Genomic DNA, 20,802 nt, shown 5'->3' with positions numbered 1-20,802 from the left:
GGTTCAGAAAAAAAGACATCATCAAGGTAAAAGCGCTGACGAGTCCCAACGCGGAGGACATCCACAAACCAAGCAGGATAGAAAACAAAAATCCCGAACGACTAAACAACGTACGTATTCAGAAAGTGAAGAGGATGAAGACCATTATAAAATAAAAGGTAAAAAGCGAAATACACAAAAACAAATTATTCTATATTTTGCTGATTACTAAAAGAAACGTTAGGCACAAGAAATGACGGTTATCAAAAAATGCGAAAATATGCGAACATGCACTCTTCTGAGTCAGAGACGAATGAAGAGGATGGTAATGGCAGAGAGAGAAAAAAATTCACCAGGCTTAGTGACGATGAGTATCTTTCAGATAATTTATCAACTTTCCATGTACAAGATTACAAAGGGTTCGAAGAAAACAGTGGCAGAAAGGTAAATACACAAGCACACATTTATACAAGGTTTATAAATATTATCCTCGACTATTTTTTAGAGAAAAATGTATCACTTAAAGCATGGAGTGTGCATTAAACGCGAGCACTGGGAATCCATGAAGAAAATGTTTGATGCTAAGGAGTATATCAAATTTTTTATACATTCTTTGTACAAAGAAGAGGATTTAATAGACAAAGCATTTGTTTTGGGCGGTTGCAAACGAGACCGTATACCTGGTAGGATTCGCTCAGAATTTTCAGCTGACGAGAAAGCAGCTATCAGAAGTATGTTTAATATTTTATTACGACGACATTGATCATGACATTTCAAAGAATACAATAATTTGTTACAGAAACATTTTTCTGCTGGGTTGATAAAACTTCTCAGAATAAAAAGCAAGCAAAATATCACAAAAATCACTGGAAAACGTACATAAGTGACCATATAAACAGCTTAATCGAACGTGAGAAAACTAAAAGTGAGTCTCAGAATTGTTGTTTCATCTGAAAAAAATTGAGTGGATGTATAAAAAATTAACATTTTATTCAGTGCGAAGGCATGAAAAATCGTTGAATCTCAAAAGAGCTGCTAAAGCTTCCGCAAGAGCGCAAAGTTCAAGTTTGTCTTCCTCTGATACGGATTAGCGTAACCATTAAGCATAGCAGGAGTGTTCAATGTAAAATCAAGTTTAGCTTTCTTTTTTAAGATTTGTTTCTTCTACAAATTTCATAATATTTGTTTTTATGAACGCCTCTTATTCTGAAATGTTTAACTTTATTTAACCTCTTATTTAAAAAATGTTCGTACTTTTTCGTTTACAAACTTCATAGCCCAAAAAATATAAGATATACAAAAACACCTAAACATAAAGTTTAAGATACTAAGTATTACTATACTTAATAATTGAAATTATTGTTATAGATTGTACTCATATAGGAATTATATAACGGTTTTGGCATTTAAATTTATAGCAAATGTATGTTGTTAGTTCAATCAAGTAAGCTTCTGAAAGTCATAATAAGATACCATCATGAGCTTTTATTACGAATAATATTATAGTATTATATACATATTGTGATACTAGTGTTGTATCAAGTCTACAATTGCTAATTTGGTACTTCAAAATATTTAGATTAATGATATATTAATATCATTATATCATATTATATGTACTATGAAGATTACATAGTAATAAGCAACGTTTGAATACTGAAATACTCGATAAATCAACACCCGAAATGACTGCCCTAATGTGAAAAGTTCTGACAAATGCTAGGATATTTTATCTTATTATCGCAATAAATGTACAATTATTCATTCAATTTTCTATTCATTCAATTTCCTTCTCTCTATTACTTTATGAAAACCGCGTTCTTTGGTTTAGTTTTGATGCCTGACCGTCACTTTTAGCCGTTTTTTGTGCCCGTTAATTACGGGCAAAATTTTGAAACAAATTTGTGGGCAGAAATCACGGGCGTGATTAACGGGCACAAATATCGGGTGAATTTTTTCAATAGGGCACATGCCTGGCGTTGGATTCTGGTCACCTCTTAACTCGTCCGTAAAATAAAAGAAATAAAATAAACAATACAAACATCACACTCACACAAACATCACACAACAAACAAATCACTCTCGGCTGTTACCTTTCCTCGTACCTCGAGGAAGCACGTATCTTTTAAGCTCAGATACATGAGCCATTGGTACCTGCTTGTTGTTATTCGTGGTCAGCATATAAATTCCCGGAGAAACCACTCGCAAAATCTTATACGGACCGGTATATCGCGGATCCAGTTTTGCGTTTTTCCCCGCACTCGCGCTTGACAGAGTGTGTGCTCGCCTCAAGACTAGATCGCCGACCGAAAACTCTACGTCTCGACGTTTTCTATCATAATGTTTCTTCTGACGGTTTTGCGCTTCTTCAATATGTTTAATCACAAGATCGCGTAACGCATCAAGTCTCGCCATACGCTCGCTCCAATCCTCGATCGACGAGCGGATGATCGGCGTTCGCGTTTCTACCTCACGACGCAGGCTTTTAGCCTGCTGCGGTTCGCGGCCAAAATTCAAGAACGCCGGCGAGACTTTTGTGCTCGCCTGTATCGTCGTATTCAGCGCCTGCCAGAACATGCAAATACTTATCCCAATTCTTGTGATCCTGATCGACGAACATCGCCACCATCAGCTTCAGCGTCTTAATCGCTCGCTCGGCGAAATTCGCCTGCTGATGGTACGGCGGACAAAGTACGTGCTCAATCTTGTACTCGTCTAGCGTCGCTCGAAACTTATTCCCACAGAAATTCTTATCATTATCCGTGACAATATACCCCGGTATCTCCCATCGATACAAAATAAGCTCTTCAAGAGCCTATGCGAGAGCTTTCCCCGTAGCTGACACAAGAGGTTTAAACTCCACGTATTTCGTGAACAAGTCCTGAAACACGACTAAGTATCTAAACCTATTTTTACTCCTCGGAAGTTCAATCACGTCTGCCGCTACCACTAGTCATGGTCGTTCGACTACACGTCTGCTCATCAATCCCATCGGTAGCTTTTGTTCGATCTTGTACTTCTGGCATTCCTCGCATGAACGCACGAACTCCGTGATATCGTGATACATTCCATGCCATGAATACTCCCTCGCGACTCTATCGTAGGTCTTATCCCTTCCGAAATGTCCTGCCGAGGGCTCGCAGTGTGCGTCTCGCATCACTCGAGCTCGGTGTTCTATCGGTACCACCAAGCGCCAACACTGCTCACGGTTTGTAACCGGATCAAGTAACCTATCAGACGAGAATCTATACAGCATTCCGTCCTCCACTCGCCAATTCCGAAATTTATCCGGTCTCGCAAGTACGTCCTTCATGCGCTGCAAGTATTCAGGGTCCTTGATCGTCGCGAAAGCTGCTACTTCCTCGCCGTCCTCATACGCGCGCGATAACGCGTCCGGCGTATGAGGCAGGCGACCTTTCCTGTACACGATTTCAAAATCGTACTGTTGGAGTTCTAGAACCCACCGCGCCAACCGACCCGTAGGTTCCTTCTTATTGCGTAGCCAAGTAAGTGCCGTATGATCCGTGACTACCACGAAATGCACTCCCTCAATATAAGGGCGGAACTTTTTAATCCCCATTATCACAGCCGCGCATTCCAACTCCGACACAGTATAATTACGCTCGTGCACATTCAACATTCTACTCGCGTAGCAAATAGGGTGTTCAAACCCATCCTCGTCCTTCTGAATTAGACACGCACCTAACGCATACGACGATGCGTCGCAATGAATAAAGAAAGTTCTCGCAAAATCGGGTCTCGCCAAAACCGGCGCCTCCGTCAGCGCTTTCTTTAGCTTTTCGAAAGCTTCGGCTTGCTCCTGCCCCCAGTGCCAACGTTCGCTCTTGCGCGTAAGCTTCGTGAGCGGTACTTTCATCTCGCTCTCATGCTCAATAAATCGCGCATACCATCCGCACATACCAAGAAAACGTCGCAACTGCTTAACGTTTCGGGGCTGCAGGAAGTCAATCACCGGCTTAATCCGGTCCGGATCAGGTCGCAATCCTTGACTATCCAATCGGTATCCCAAGAACGTCACCTCGGAGCACCCGAATTCACACTTCATCACGTTTACTTCGAGTCCCGCATTTACCAGCTTCTGTAGAGCTCGCTCAAGCCAAGTCAAATGCTCATCAAAAGTTCCGGTTACTACGATTACGTCGTCTAAATATTTGAAAACATATGGCTCAAATTCCGGTCCGAAAAGCGTATCCATCAGTCGCATGAACGTCGCCGGAGCATTTACTAATCCGAAGATCATGTAATTACATTCGAATAACCCTAATCCCGGGACTGCGAATGCCGTATATCTCTTGCTCTCCTCGCTTAGCGGTACTTGCAAGTACGCATTCTTCAAGTCGATTTTAGAAGTATAACGCGCCCCACGCAGTCGATCGAGAACTGAGTCAATGCTCGGCATCGGATATGCATCTGTTTTCGTCGCCTTATTCACTGACCTTAAATCTATACACATTCGATTCGTGCCATCTTGTTTTCTGACTATAACCGGCGCGCTACTCCAATCGCTTGTGGATTTTCTGATTAGTCCCGATTCCAGCCATTTCCTTGTCTCGCTTCGCATAAACTCCATCACCTGTGGCGAATATCGCCTTAAGGGAGTTTTTACTGGTCGTGCGCCCTGCACGTCGATCTCATGCTTGATTAAATGCGTACGCGCAGGTGACTTCTCGGGTACCACCCGCCGCACTAGACGTTCCACTAATTCGCGCTGCGAAGATCGCAACTCGGAGAGCCCCGCGACCTCGGCTCTAACGCGAACACGCGCGAGCCCAGGCTCACTCGGGAACTCCACTCTTTCGCGCTTCAGCTCCGCGAACCAGTGCCAAGGGCCATCCTCTATATGCCATTTCCCATTCGCATGATCCGTGCCAATGCCGAACTCCTGAATGAAGTTCATCCCGATTATCATGTCGTATTGCACTGGCACATCCATGACTCGCGCTTCGATTATTCGTGACACTCCGTCGATCTCAACCCTGAGCCGAAGTTTTCACACGATCCCGGTTTTCGCTCCCGAAAACCCGAACAACGCGAAGTCGCACAGCTCAATCTTGTCTACAAAGTCGCCGCGTACACGCGGGCCCACGATAGTCACCATCGCTCCTAAATCGTACAGCACACTGTATGGCTTCCCCGCGATATGGACTACCAGCAACTCGCGATTTTCCACCGCGTCCACTTTTGGTTCGTCCACGCAAATACGAACACAGAGGCGCGAGAAACCTACACCGGTTCTCGATGACTCGCCTCGCTTCTCGTTCCCCCGACTATCCGTCAAATCTTTGCGTGTCGACTCGCATCCTGCGCCATCCGACGCTTCCAAACCCGATGCAATCGGTGTCGCCCTAGCTGCTACCTCTCCGCTCAGCACCATAAACTCCCTGAACGAGGTGACGGATCGCGACGACGTCTCGTCTACACCGTCAAGGTCGTCAGTTTTTGAGTTTCCAGCCTGCTGAGGCGATCTCTCAGTCCGAGTTTGTTCCGGAACCGGCCGCGCACGCGCCGCCTTCCTCTCTGGACTTCTCGAAGACCGCGCGGTCTCTGCAGTTTCCATCGAGTTCATGCCCGGCTGATCCACCCCGGGCGTTCTCGTCGATTTACTTCTCGACTCACGCCCGAGCATCGGACTCCCTTGGCCATCTCCTCGATTTCGCTCTGATTTGCGTGCATCCAGCATTTCTCCCGACTCCAACGCTCGCTTTCCTCGCTCGCGCTCGGGCCCTGCTTCACGCATTCTTGTCCATCGTTCGTTGAATTCGTTCCAGTCGAACTCTTTCCTCGAACTTTCCTTGATTCTATCTTTCGCGCCCTCGCGTTGCATAGAGGCCTCTGTTTTCGCGTTATTCGCGCCCAATCTAGCTTCATTTCGCTTAACCTGCTGTTGAAACTCTGCGAACTTGCTATAAAACAGCCTCATGAACGTGACTTTTGCCCCGTTCGGTGCCCTATTACGCACAACTACGCGGAATCCGTCGGGTAACTGGGTCCCACTTTTAAGTTTTCCAGAGCTTTGAGCCACACCTGGCATTGCGGACATGTTTCCAACGTCTTATTTTCTTTACCGCAGCCTTGGCACGTTAACCCCGCTCTACTTCCTTGTGAACACCGGTTCGCGTAATGTCCTAGCTGTTGGCATTTGTAGCAGCGCACTGGGTTCTTTCCCCGATTGCGACTCGCACTTCGGTCAGGAACCCTTCTGCCACTCGTGCCTCCAGCCCCCAACGGCTCCGAACTTGTTCGCGTCGACTTCAAGTTCTCTGGGCTTGGGCACTCGACCTTCCGATGTCCCAGCCCCCCGCATTTGTGGCATACGCCCCGAAAGGTCACGCGTCCTGCAGCGTTCCTCGCAGCAGGGCTCGCATTTCCCCTGGGCGGGCCCCTCTGCGAATGAGCTAGCTGGGATAACACGGCCACTACATCTCTCGGCAACTCTTTTGACGAATCCACATCCTTACGTTGAGCTACACCTTCACTATCCGGATTGTGGCTTCTGCCTACGGGTTTTGTTGCCGACTTATTTTTCTTTCCTTGGCGGTCCTTACCATTCTCATTCCCGACCGCATAAACCCGTTCGCCCATCGCAAAGTTCGCACCGCTGCTAGTCTTCGCGGTTCTTTTTGACGAATCTCCGCGGTAAGCGACTTCCGGCATCAACGACTCCTGCGGCGCTGGCGGTGGGCGGTAGCGATTCTCGATGTCCCGTCTGCGTTCAAATCTCTCCCCGTAAACGCGAAGGTCTCTGAGCGTTTGAACCTTTTTCGCCCTGATATAATCGCGAAGTTTCTGGTATAAGTTATTTTTAATCAACTCAAGCTGTCTACGTTCCGAAAGCTTTGGTTCTAACCTACTCGCAATATAAAGGAAGGCCGTGAGGAATTCACCTAATGGCTCATCTTCGCCTTGAGTTCGGCGGCGTAGCGCGTCGTAAACATCTTCGCGCGATCGCCGCGGACAAAACTGGCGCTGGAATTCATCTTTAAAATCCTGCAATGTATCCCAGCCCGGGCGATTCGTTTCCCACCATAAAGCCATTTCCGCGCTAGTGAACGACAACATTAACACCGACAATATCTCCGCGTCCTTGAATCTGTAAAATGATTGCATTTCATGCAATCGCCTCAAAAATTGCTCCGCTGATAGTCCGCCCTTCTTCGAGAATGCTAAAGACCAACTTCTTACCGCCGTGACCGCGTCTGCTTGTTGCCCATTAAGAAATCGGCCCCTCGGTTTGCTCGCGCGCTCTTCCTCTGACGCGCTCTCTATCCACGTTTCGTCGTCATCGAGCGCCGAATCGTAGTCCGTGTCCTCTGCTTCATTAGGCTCTCTACCGGCCTCATGCTTGCCTAACCGCGCACCTGCGGTATCATTCACGCGCTTCTGATCGTGATTCATCTCACCAGGTTGGTACCTCGACCCCAGCTGCGCGCCATCACGCACCGGCGTGCTCGTACTTCCCGAGCCACGCGTTGCTACCTGCGATATGCCCTCGCGTTCGCCCCGGCTCTCGGCATTATTTACCCTAGATGCTACTGAAATCAACCATGCCGGCCAAAACGTTTTTACTGCGCACTGCCACATCGATGGCTCCCGACCATGGAAACTCTCCGGTCGCCGCTCCGCGCGCGCTCGCACAATCTCTGTTTGCGTGTTCGCAGTACCCAGAGCTGGCGCGAAGTCCGTCGGCACCGAACGATGTAAGCCCGCTCTTTGTTTCCTTCCGCGCACCTCCTCACGTGCAATCGCACCATCTGTGGCGCGAACTCGCGTCTCCGATGGCAACGCACGTGTCTCCCGCATGACGTCACTCCGCTCTCGTCGAGCGCTTACCGCTGCATTCACCTCCGCCTCTAAAGTTTCCAGCAGTGATCCGACCCGTGCCGATGATGCGCTTCTCGCATCAACGACAGTCGGTATTTCCCCTGATAGAAAATCGTCGGCGCTCACAGGCGGTGCCGGTTCATGACGCACGCTATATAAAAATGCGCGAAATGCCGTCTTGCACGATCGTGGTCGTACCGTCCGTAACTAATCCGTTCGACGTCATCCATATCAGCAATTCCTGAATTTGCATTGCCTGAATGTGCTCCTATATTGACTTTACTACAGGAATTCTCATAACCCGCCTTCTAAACGCTTCTGGCCGCGGCCGCGATTCCGCAGCCCTCCGATGCTTGGGCGATCTCGTCACCGGCATCGCATTTCACGCGACCCCGCGCGGTAAATAAACAGGCACCAAAACAGACCCAAGCTTTCCTCGGCCTACTTCACCTTCACTAGGCCTAAGCGCGTTCGTCCTCTTTGTTTTCGAGAACAGCTCAACGTGCACAAGCCGGCATGCCCATGGTGCGAGTATGCAACACAAAGACCTTACTCAGCCTATAAACACGTCTAACCTTGAGCTCACGCTCAGCAACAATCCAAACAGCCGAGAATGATCGTTGCGATTCTCGCAACTTTCAAATTCACAAACACACATTCAAACATACAAATTTGACTAGCCAAAACACCCGGCTCGAGCAATCGCAATCTGCGTAATAACAGCACACAAATTTACAGCGTAATCGTTTAATCACAACACCGTGATACTCGCCTCAGCCCGTTTCACTAGCTCCGGGCTTCCGCGTAACTCGAGCCAAATGCGTTGACGACACAATAATGACGAAAACTCAAAATGTCCCATGCAACTAAAATTTTCCCTTTTCCAACTTATTTCCACGGCTCTCGCTCGCTACTCCGCGAATTCGCCGAAAAGCGCTGATCGGCCGAGACACCGCACTGTTCAAAACTTATCACAAAGGGAATTATCGTGATCACCTCTTTCCAACCAGAACAAAGCGATGCGAACAACGAAAACCCGCCGAGATTAAACAAGGGATGCCATGCAAGAGTGGTCAGCCTCCGTGCGCCTTGGGCTGGTCTCTGCTAATTTATCTGGGTTCTTTCTCGGTAAAGAAAGCCGGCGCTGACTTTCACAGGCCGAAGTTCGCGCTGGTTGGGGAAGGTTGATACAAAGAATCGGACACTTTAATTCAATTGTATTACATATGGCGATCTCATTTATTGACGCCTACAAGATTAACTTCGCCGCGGCGAGCGCGCTCGCTCTGCCTTTCCGCGACCAGAGTTCGCGGGATCACGCGAGCGAGATCGCTCAGCGTGCGCAATAAAATCAAAATACGCTAATGTCCGTAATCGAGCGAGAGCAGGCGCGAGAGAGATAAACAGGCTTTGGACCCACCGGATGCCGACGGTCCGTCGACAGAGAGGTGACGTCGGCGAAAGCGTAGGCCCGCTGGAAACGGCGCACTGGCGACGATGGAAGCTGCTGCAGGATGGGCCGCAGCACGGCCTTTGCCCCGTGGACGGCGAATGGTCGCTGCTTGTCCGGGCTCAGCTTTGAACACCTGGTTCTCCTGGCAAGTGGCAGTCGCACTCCTGGCAGCAGTTCCTCTCCTGCCGAATTCTTGTCTCCACCAGTCTCTCCTTAGGCGGCCCTAATTACTCGAGAGCTCGCGCCTAACTGCCCTTCTTCTCTCTTAATTTCTAAGCCTCGCGCCGCTGCGCTCCCACTTCTCTCGCCGTCAAAAATCAGTCAAAATCGCTCTCTCTCTCTTTCGCTCTTCTCGCTCTCACTCGCACTCACGGCGACACCTCGCCGATCGTCGCGCTCCTCTCTCCAGATCCTGCAACGACACAAGTATGTAGTCGCTATATAGCGTCTACTTGGTCGCTGCGTTCACGCGAGGAGTATAATATATGTCTCATGAACTATTTTCTATATTATATTTTTTGTTTAATATATAATTATTATATAATAATATTAAACATATAATATAATTAAACATATTATATAATATTATATGTTTAATATAATTATAACAGTATTCATAAAGTTAATAAACAATGATGTTTTTGGAATGATTCTTCAATTAAAAAAAATTTATATTTAAAATTTATATTTAAAAGAAAAAATGGTCTTCTTTGAATCATTATAAGAAGAACTATATCAGTCATCGTTATTTATTAAAATATCAAACCAAGCAGTCAGACTGAATAGTTGTGCAAAACTATAACATAGTTACTTACATTTTTTAAATACTAAAACATTATTGACAACTGGTGAATTTATATAGTTTGCAGTAATACTTTTACTACCGTAGTTTTCTAACTTTATGATGAATAATATATAAATTGACAAAATCATGGTACGATTGTCTTAAACAACGAAACATTTGCTTGAATACTAAACGTTTTTACATGTTTTAAATAATTGTATTTACTTTTATTTACTTTTACACAACGCAGAAGACCTAAACCTTGCCTAAACCTGCATAGGGCAATGCTCACTTTCTCTCTCTCTCTCTTTTCTCTCCGCGCTCCTCAACTTCGAACACGCTCGGCTCTGCTAGTTAGTTCTTGGCGCTGGAAAACGAAAGGCCAAGTGTTAGGCGCATTAATAAATGCGCCCAACGTTTAATAATAATTATCTGAAATATAACTTAAATCAAACTTAAATCTATTTAGTAATAACCAAATATATACTGAATATAATAATACTGAATGTTATATACTGAAATATAACTTAAATCTAACTTAAATCTATTTGGTAATAACCAAATCAAATTAAGAGCAAATTCTAACATTCTAAACCCAGTTACTTAATCGAACTTAAATACCAAATCTTTCGTCGTAGTAAATCGACTAACCCAATGCATCACGATCGCGACTAACAAAATATCAAGCTGAACCAAAAATCTTACCATTTACTGCTGCCGCTCCAATGACTCCAAATACTGGAGCCTGAGCGCTCGAAGCTCCTTAGTCGAAGGTAACAAGGCACTTGTCCCGGAGAGTCTTTAGCCGGTAACCTCAGTCACCTCGTACCCGATCACCCCGGCGCCCCGACCGCTCGGCTCACTCGCGAAAACCGGCACCTGTTCCGTTCGCGGCGCTACCTCAGCCCTAGATGTGTTGGCCGAACTGGCTTCAGCCCCGGCTTTCTCTGCAGCAAGCGCTCTTGACCTTCGTGCAAGCTTCTCGCAAAAGCGCTTGCCACATCGGTGCCTGGGCTTCTTCGCTTTTCCCTCCACAGTTTCTACCTGCATAGCTGGGAACTCTACCGGTTCGCTAGGGTAAACCGGAGTCCTTCCTCCCTCCACTAACCTCCTGCGCGCCTGTTCTGCCTTGAAGGCACCGCGGCAACACGGGCAGTCTTGTACGTGGACGTCGAGTCGCCTACAGTTCCGACATACCGGACGCGCGAGAGGCGGGTTCTTGCAGGCCGACCTGGGATGTGACCCCGTCCTACGGTTAAAACAGCGGAACAAAGAGGGCACGTCCAGCTCCTGATTCCAGGGAACCGGAGCTAGGCCTTGCAGGAAACTATCTCTAACCAGCCAAAACCCAGTTTCGTCCACCCAACACGGCAGCGTGGAGGTTGAGGCTGAGATCTCTGCCTGAGGAGACGAGACAGGTCGTACTGGCCTAAGGGCTGGTCGTTCCGGCGCGACCAGCTTCATTTTTCGTGGGGTTTCCTTCTTCCTTTCGTTCTCCAGATATTCCGCTGGAGGAAACTGCGTGGGCTCACCCTTATGAACGAATTAGTACGCGGGGTCCGATCTTTGCTGCGCGAGTGGCTTAAAAGGGCTAGGAGAATGGACGTGCGGGTGCGAAGCTACTCGAGATAGCTCCCGGGTCTCAGCAACCTGAGGAATGCGACCCGACTCTCCAGTTGTGTCAGCCTTCATCACTCGGCGTTGATAAAACCTCTTAAACCTTTAAAAATAAAACAACTCAGTTATTACACTTGTTCAATATCATGGACCTATTTATTTACTTTACGCAACAGTATATATCGCTTAACTTCCGAGACGTGTACTCTAGTAGCACGATGCTTACTATTTGTCACTAACTCGTAGATCTCGGGCGAAATTATCGCGACTATCTTAAATGATCCGTCATATTTTGGATCTAACTTCATATTTTTACTAGCCTGAGGTTTCCCTGGTCCACTTGATTACAGGTAGGGCAATCTCTAAACACGTATCCGATTGTTTCACAAATCTGACAATATAACGTCGGCTCTGAAATTCAAGTCGAGCAGTTCTTAGCATTATGTCCGGGTTGTCGGCATTTATAGCAAACAACCCGCGGATTAACCTCAGCTACTGGGCATTGAGCCCTCCTATGTCTTAACGCGTTGCAATTGAAACAGCTCCCTGTAAATGGCCTATTCGGATTGCTACCTCTTTGATCGCGTTGCTGCGGAACCAAGCTAGGGGCTATATCTGCAGCCGGGGCCAACGAAGCCTGCGCACTCTGACGAACAGGTGCGGCTTCGTTTGTAGGTTGGTTCGTCGCCTGCGGCTATTGCCTATCGGTTGTAGTCACGGCAACTTTATCATCCTACTATTTGCCCTTTTTACCTAGCTTCTTGTTCTGCTGCTGCGTTTTCTTTTTAGGAGGTTCAACTTTTAAAACCTCATCAATCGCGTCATTTAAACCGTCAATAGTTTCGACTGATTTTTGTTTACCGAAAGACTTCTTCATGTCTGCGTACGCCGATTCCATCTCACTTGTTTTTGTTTAGGCCGCCTCACACTAACTATGCTCTTTTCGCTTATTATCGAACCTTCACCGAGCGGAGCTGATATTCGCGTTTGATCTCTGGTAGCTGCTCGTACCTCGTGCTCCCAGTCTTCAACCCAAGAAGTTACCCGTGGCGCGTGATACTTCGTGCTCGCCGATTTGCTTGAATCGGCGTAGAGGAACGTACTACCTGCTCTATTGTTTAGTGCGTTCGCATGGGCCGATAACTCAGTCGCAACTGCTAGCACGCTTAGCGCCACGCGGTCGCCGAGCGGCTTGGTCTGAGACGGCAATGAAGCCTGCTGCTCGACCTGAGCCGGTCTACTGTGCATCGACTCTTTTTCACCTCTAAAAACCGTATTCGCACCATTCGTAACACCTTGTCGCACTTCTCGCCTATATATCCAACGCGGTACTGCTGTGAGGGCCCCCAGATTTGGCTTATCGTGCTAGTGCTACGCTCGCCTTGGTTCATCGCGTCTTGTTCACGTGCGCGTCCGGTCCTACTATCCGACGGCGCGGACCATGCGAGCCGCCGTCGGCAACGCATTTTTAATACCGAGCGCAACTGCATTTTCGCCCGGCGGCCGAATTTGTTCGCAAGGAGCGGCAACATCTGCTCTCATCTGTGTCGTCTGCTCTTGTTCACGTGGTAACTCGGTCACCAAGGGCGCTGCAGCTACCGCGAATTCATCGCCCAGGTTCGCGTTTCGCACGCTACTCACCGTTGTTTCTTGCTGTTCGTCGTACAGCCTATCCGGAATTCGGCATGACGCAAAGTCGTCCGAGCGCAACGGTGGCTGCAAATCTGGCCGCCCTTTTAATAACATATACTGCAAATATCGGGTTCGTAACTCTTCTAGATCGACGTGCAATTAAGTTCGCGATAGCGCATTAACTTCAACAGAACAACTGGTTCTGTGGAATCAATTTTTTGTTTTAATTTTTTTGCATGCACATCGCGTAATAACCTGCGGATTACTATTCTATCTTTACAGGCTAGCGACATTATTGCTTCTGAAAACAAGATTTTGTAAGCTAGCTGTGACGAGTATCATAGGGGCTAAGCGAGTCTCGGTTGGTCCGCGTAACCTGACACCTTTCTTACCAACTAATTTCTTTCCAAGCTATAAGCCAGCAAGAAATCACCTTGCTTGAGCCTATAGAAAGAAATTATTATATTTCAAAATTTACTTACCGTATTGTTTGATATAAAGCTTGGTAAAGTTCTTAGTTTTTAAAATAAAGAAAATTAAAGCGAGAAAAGAACTCTCTCTCTTCTTTTCGCGCTTTTCAACTTCGAACGCGCTCGGCTCCGCTGGTCAGTCCTTGGCGCTGAAAAATAAAAGGCCAAATGTTAGGCGCATTCTTAAATGCGTCCAGCGTTGGCCACCACGCCTTGCCTAAAGAGGGGAGGAGGGAGAAACATAGCCGAGGAGCAAGCGTACGGCTTGCTCTCGTCACAACTTAAGAACTGTTTTCAAATAATCAGTTTTCTAGCTACGAGTATAAATAAGTACTTAATTTTAATTTTAATTCAACTGGGACAACTAAATATTAATTTTGAATGGTTGAATTACAAATTAAAATTTATAGTTATAGTCTAATCTAATTAAAAATTTTTAGATACTTTTTTGTAGCTAGAAAATTAATTGTTTAAAAAAAGTATATATGTTTCTGTGTCTATTCGTATGCCAACTCATATATTTTCTAAAAAGTCTGGAAGGAGAGAGACTTCACTCACTCTGTTAGAAATATATACCCTTAGATACGTGACGTACACTTTCTCTCCACGTGTTGACCAGAAGTTTACCGTTTTATGCAAAAAACTTCATAAATCTTAAACGAATTGCTGGAGACATATTAAACGTCGACGGTCGCGCGTCCGCGTTAATGAGTTTGTTTAAGGGAAAGCGCACGTCCAACCTTCGTTTTTTTAATGTTAACCCGCGGTCCCAGCTATCCTTTCCACGGATATCGTGGGAGGGACTTGCCCTTTTCACTGGATTTTTCCGAGGAGAAGCGCCAAGTAGCTGGGGCGAGTTTTAGACACTCTAGCCCGAACTCGAGGCTAGCTAACAGCTCGGCCTTCTGCCAGCTTCGCTGTTTACGATCTACCGAGTCGCGTTACATTTGTAAGTCTTAGTTTGGATTAAATAAAGTTATTCTCACTCCAACTAAAAGTTCATTTCACCCTGCGCCCACGGCCCCAAAGATACATAGAATTTTTATAATTTATTCAATTAACATATTATATAACGAAACAAACAGCTAATCTTTAAAAAATTTATGTATTTTTTGGTTATATCAACGTCCAGCTACATAATTGATAACATTAATTAATGTAAAATAAGTAGAATTTGTGCACTATTCAAAAGTAATGTGAACTTAAATGATAAATAATTATAATCTTGCAGAAAACGTTATTTGAAAAAATTTATTTCAAGATAAATTTCACAAATTGAATCAGTTGAACTGAAAGTTTTTTAGGCGATAGATTATAGTCTAGATTTTCTATTTGACTGATAAAAACCTTGACGTTAAATATGTACATTTAGTGAAAAAATAAATTAATAAATGACAAAGAAGCATGGAATCCACATCTTATTGTATACTGTCCCGTGCGACTGTAATTTGTGGCTATTTTGTACCTATTCTATGCGACTTACGATCGCTACTTTTGATGATAGGTAGGCATTATGATAATCGCATATAAATTGATGTAGAAATATTATGACAACCAAGGTACTTATGAAATAAAAAATTATATTTTGTTTAAGCCACATTATAAAAGAGCGTTACATAATAATTGTTAATTAAGGCCCCTCATCGCATTTCTATAGCACAGTAAAATATATATATAGTAAATAGGTAAAATTTTTTTCGACTTTCCTGAAATGGTAAGTCTAAACTATAAGTAGAACTTGAAAAATTTATTATAGCTAAAAGGCCATATCTAAAGTTCAACTAATCAATCTTAGAGCGTTCCATACAGCCGTTTCCAAAAAAATAATTAATAAAGTCAACGGTTATATCCAGCTATCATTCGTGTTTATGTTTACGATGAAAACGAAATTTCAGCATACGTCATAACCTAAACATAAATAGGAATGACAGCTGGAAATAATGATTGACTTTATTAACTTTTTTTTTGAGGAAACTGCTAAATGGAATGCTTCAAAATTATTTAGTCGCACTCTAGATATGGCCTTTTGTCTATTATAAATTTTTTAAGACCCGTTTATGTATAGTTTAGATGAACCATTGGAAGAAAGTCGCGACAAATTTTACCCATTTACTATACATATTTTAGTGTACTATAGAAGTGTGACGTTAATGCGTAGCAACCTTAATGTTGCGAAAGTTGTAACAACGTCAGGTAAATTATTGAAAAAATATTTTTAAATATTGCACGCCCAATAAATTTAAACATTCAGTTCATTGCGTCAATCTCGCCATTATTTTTCTCCTTGCACCGTTCATCGGGAAATCTAAAAATAACGGTTGTAGCAATGTTTGTTGCAACGAAATTTTGCTGGGCATTTTACGACATATAATTATTCAATGAGCTCGATGTCTAGTTACTGATTGTCAGTAATAACGGAAAATCACACGATATTTGTACAACGCTATATCAATTCTGCTTTTATTTAATTCTTGAAGCATTTGCTTAAATAGACACAAATGTTTTACCATATCCTCTGCATATAGAAATTAATTGTTAAATATGATTTTACTTGATTCGTCTACTTTTACTCTTTTTGTGATTGTGATTTCTGTTCCTAAATGTTAGAGTTATCTCACCTTTAAATTTACTTAACTCTTTGTGTAACTCATGGTAATAACTCATGGTAGTTATCACCTAATTACTTTTTAATATCAATTTCATCATGAAGTAATGCAAGAAATGTGTGACAATGCAAAATCGAAATTTATTTATAAAGATTCTACAATTTATAATTTAATATTGATAAACAATGTATAAAAAATAACCTTTTTTGTAAAAAAAATATTAAATTAAAAGATCTTATTATTCTTACGAAAATTAGTAAACGGGGGTTTTAGATTTTGCTAGTTGAGAATCTGATCTCAAATTAAAAAATTCAATATAGGGGATTCAAAATAACGGCCAAACTTTGAAAGATTTTTCAATTATTTTCAATTATAATCGATGAGTTTAAAAAACTTTATACACCAAATTTTGATGAAAACTCGTTTCTTTAAGAAATGCATCTTTCTAAATTAAGAAAGGCGAAAGGATTGACATACTAACAAGCAGTTGGAAATTTAATGGTAATAATGGAATTATTACAGAATTATTAACTATTAATAATCACTATGTCCCTTACCCCCGCAGGTGATTGCGGCTTTCTTCGTGACGTCTAATATTATAAATGTTTGCTGTTAAATTTAAATGGCAAACAATACACCTCGCGTAAGTATTATCTATCAAATTCGGCCTCAACCAGAGCCATCTATTGTTCTCCGTTTCCCAATGATATTTATAATAATGTTTCCGAGGTGCGTTGATCCGAACATGAGTATAACATGGATACCTAGGAGCTCCGTGTCTTCGATTTTCTTCATGTAATTGATGTTGCCTACGATGACCACGGGGAACAGATTGTAGATTTACATTACCTCGAAGTATATCTCTCTCCGTCTACATTAATATTTATATTAGGTAATAAAATTGTTCAATTTTTTTATATGAATGAAATTGACATATACTGATAAGTTAAACAGTTAGCTGTAACGTGAATTAAAAAAAAACAGCAATAAATATATTTTTTTGCCCAGCGGCCGGGAAGTTCAATTTTTGAGTTTGAGAAGGTTCAATTTTTAGCCTTGCTGGGCAGAAAAATTATTTTCTGTTCAGGACCCCGTACGCGCCTGATTAGGCGCAAAGCATACTCAGTAGGTACGAGCGCTGAGTATATTTAAGCGCAGCATTTCCTCGGCTACACCCTGCTAAAATAAGGATATATATTGAACTGGAATAAAAATTTAAATCCGTTTTTAATCTATTTCTAAATTTTACAAATGATTAGAATTCATTAAAGTAGAATCAATTTCAATACACTCAAATGTTTCTTATCTTACTTGTTTGAATCTTAAATCTATCGTACCATTTTTATTTTGATCTTACATATTCAGACGATTAATTTTATAAACTCAAATATTTAAATGTAATTAAACGCAAAGCTATATTAAAATATAACATTGTAATGAATGAATTACTTAACTACAAAAAATTCAAAGCTAAATATATGTTTTCATATAAATATGTTTCGAATGATATCAAAATATATTATTGTTCTGTATCAATAATCTTTAACATGTGAATTTGTGAAATGAATGGATCGATTATAAAAAATTAATAATAAAAATGAATGACGCCTTTTAACGTAGCAAAATGATTTTTTCAAATATGATTACATTGTCAAATAACGCAAATGTAACAAGTGACAGTTATGATAATGTGTATTAAGCTCATTATGAAAAATTTCAAATTTGGAAATATTGAAGGACCGGATCGAATAACCGAATCAGCGCTCGAGCCAAGCCCAATAACCCCTGAAATTGTGCAAGCGGCTGTCAGTACGGAACAAACTTGTGTAATAAATAAATAAATTTCGATAGCTTATATCGTCTCGATAATGTTTTCTTCAAAGAAAATACTGACCGAAGCTTTACCGCGATGTGCATAAGCATCGTCTGTACTACAACCTCACATATTTCCTTATAAATCTCCGAAAATATTAAATGTAGATTTCCGGACATTGATAGATACATACTTTGAACTATTATAAACAACTTTCTCGCTGACAGTTATCAACGAGTATATAATTTATTAATGTTTTTTCAATAATAAAAATTTGTTTCATGCTAAGCTCCAATTGTATAGTTTCAGGGGCTATTTGATTTGGCCTGAGCGCTGATCTGCCCAGGCAACATTGGTTGTACCTGGTACGTACCTGCCACCAGTTGTTTGGAACGTTGTCACTAAATGTGATACTGATAGAACTGGTGGCAGGAACGTACCTGCCAGGTGTAAATCTCCGCTTAAGTAGCAAGAACATCGTTGCCGGTACGTACCAAACATTAGTTAACAGAAGGTAGCAACAACGTACCATTATCGTGTCTTTGGGCACGAGCTTGTACGTACCGGGTACGATTCCTAACAAAAACGAAATTTTTCCACCGAAATTCGTTTCCAATTTCTAACGTTCCTGGTACGTACCAAACTGGAATATTGCTACGAGATGGCAACGTACCTAACACGTTTCAAGTTGGTACGGATGCCAAACCTTCGAAGCTCATCACGAAATCCGGTATGTTTCTGCCACGTGCCAGGACACAATTTTGCGGTGGATCCTTCTCGCTACGTGTCAGGTACGGTACTGTTATGTTTCCGGTACGTACCGATTTATTCTCGGAAAAAAACAAACAAGTCAGTTACATTTAAATATTTCGAGAGTAAGTTGTACGGCGTGTGAAGTTTTATTTTTTTTACAACAACTTTATTCGACATTATAAATTCAACTAATAAAATACATTATTACGGAATTACGTAATACTAATTCATAAACTAGCTTCCTTTTTTTCGCTCGAATTTTACAATTAGAACAACCTTATAATAAGCGAACTCCAAGTATTTTCGTGGCGCTTAAACAACATTTCTACATTATTTTTCAGAAACATATTCTTTAACGTTAAGTTAAAAAATTAAATTGCTCTCTTTCAGCATACTTCAACAATTTCAACGAGTAATAATTCTCACGGAATTGAAATTAAAATTATCATCAGAAATCTCTCTCTCTCTCTCTCTCTCTCTCTCTCAACATGACTTCGTTTTTCATGTTTTGGAATTTGGTATGTATATCAACTATGCATCAATTTCAAAGTATAAACTAATATATGAAGAAGTTTCTAATATTTATTAATCTTCACTTTACAGTTGAAAAGGACCTTCATCTTCTATCGCTTTGATAGTACTAGTTTAGTATTGAATTCGTATTATTTATTAGCAGACAAAGCTTACCTGTGATGTTCTTTTGACTTTTGTTTGTCCGGAAAAATATGAGTATTCATTTTGATGTTTACTAAATTATCAATTAACAGGTATAATGCATAGAATAATGAGAAAGAATCTGGTCATGATGGTTATTGGAATAATAGAGATTAGAAGTAGTAAATAGAAAACGTTTGCTGCAATTCAGTTGATAAATTTGTCAATGACATGATTGAATCTGCTCGATTTCAAAATCTTAACAGTATAATTAGCTTTGGTTTTACAGTGGTTAATCATAGTATATGAATGAAAAACATTTTTTTTTATCTATTCTCATGGTACATACTTAAAACTGTCAATTTTTTTCATAAACATGTACTTAATGATATCATCAAACAGATCAATTTTTTTCATTTTTTTTCATTTTCTCTTGATTTCTGGTAGTACTGATGTGACTTCACAATTTTTAAGTAGTAATTTTTACTCCTGACTTTTCAATAGAGAAGAAGCAAACTTATTTTGGTTAAAGTTGAATGCGAGTGGGGGTTTTTCAATTCTCGACGATAATAAGCTGTGATGTTAACAGCAATCTGCTTATTGAATTTATAAATTATAGGTGGTACACTCACAATTATTTTTTATTATCATTCTATAACACTAATAGAAGCTAGAAAAAATAGTGCTCCATGCCGGCCTGCCATGTGACACTTTTTTCGTTCATGAAAGTTAAAAAAAAGAATAAAAAAAGAAGCATATTTTCATGGTTTTTTACAAAAAGCGAATAATGATAGCGTCAATCTGACTTCAGATTCCAATTCTACGACTCAAAATACATCGAAAACCATATTTTGTTTTTTTTTCTACGCCAATTTCATGCACCTGTAGAGCTTTGTAAAGTCAAACGATCCATGGAAACTCAAAATTCAATGGGATCGCAAGTTTGACTCACTTCAATTTGCGTGTATTCATAGCTCTCATCGAGAATTTTGACTAGAAAAAAAAATAAAACATGATTTTCGATGTATTTTGAGCCGTAGAATCCGAATCTGAAGTTAAATCAACGCTATCACTTTGCGTTTTTTTGTGAAAGTAAGAAAAACAACGAGAAAATAAAAAATTATTCGTCGGTCTACTTTTTTTTATCGATAACTGAGTTTTAACGTCATTTTAGAGCGGATTTGAAATTTTAACAATCA

General features: G+C 42.1%; 1 protein-coding gene across 1 annotated transcript in view; it reads left to right on the top strand.

The window, feature by feature from the left end:
• The first annotated feature begins 267 nt into the window (after window positions 1-267).
• The window catches only part of LOC131673797 (uncharacterized), a 36,994-nt gene continuing 16,459 nt past the window's right edge, over window positions 268-20,802 (top strand). Inside the window, exons 1-3 of the mRNA XM_058952085.1 lie at window positions 268-423; window positions 485-710; window positions 779-904. Of these exons, the coding sequence (XP_058808068.1) occupies window positions 268-423; window positions 485-710; window positions 779-904 (508 nt within the window). The remainder of the gene's footprint in view (window positions 424-484; window positions 711-778; window positions 905-20,802) is intronic.

The sequence above is a fragment of the Phymastichus coffea genome, unplaced genomic scaffold (assembly GCF_024137745.1).
Source record: "Phymastichus coffea isolate CEN01 unplaced genomic scaffold, Cenicafe_Pcof_1.1 PCOF00198, whole genome shotgun sequence".
Taxonomy (NCBI): Eukaryota; Metazoa; Arthropoda; class Insecta; order Hymenoptera; family Eulophidae; genus Phymastichus; species Phymastichus coffea.
The sequence above is the reverse complement of the archived record's forward strand: the minus strand, read 5'-3'. Positions and strand labels throughout refer to the sequence as shown.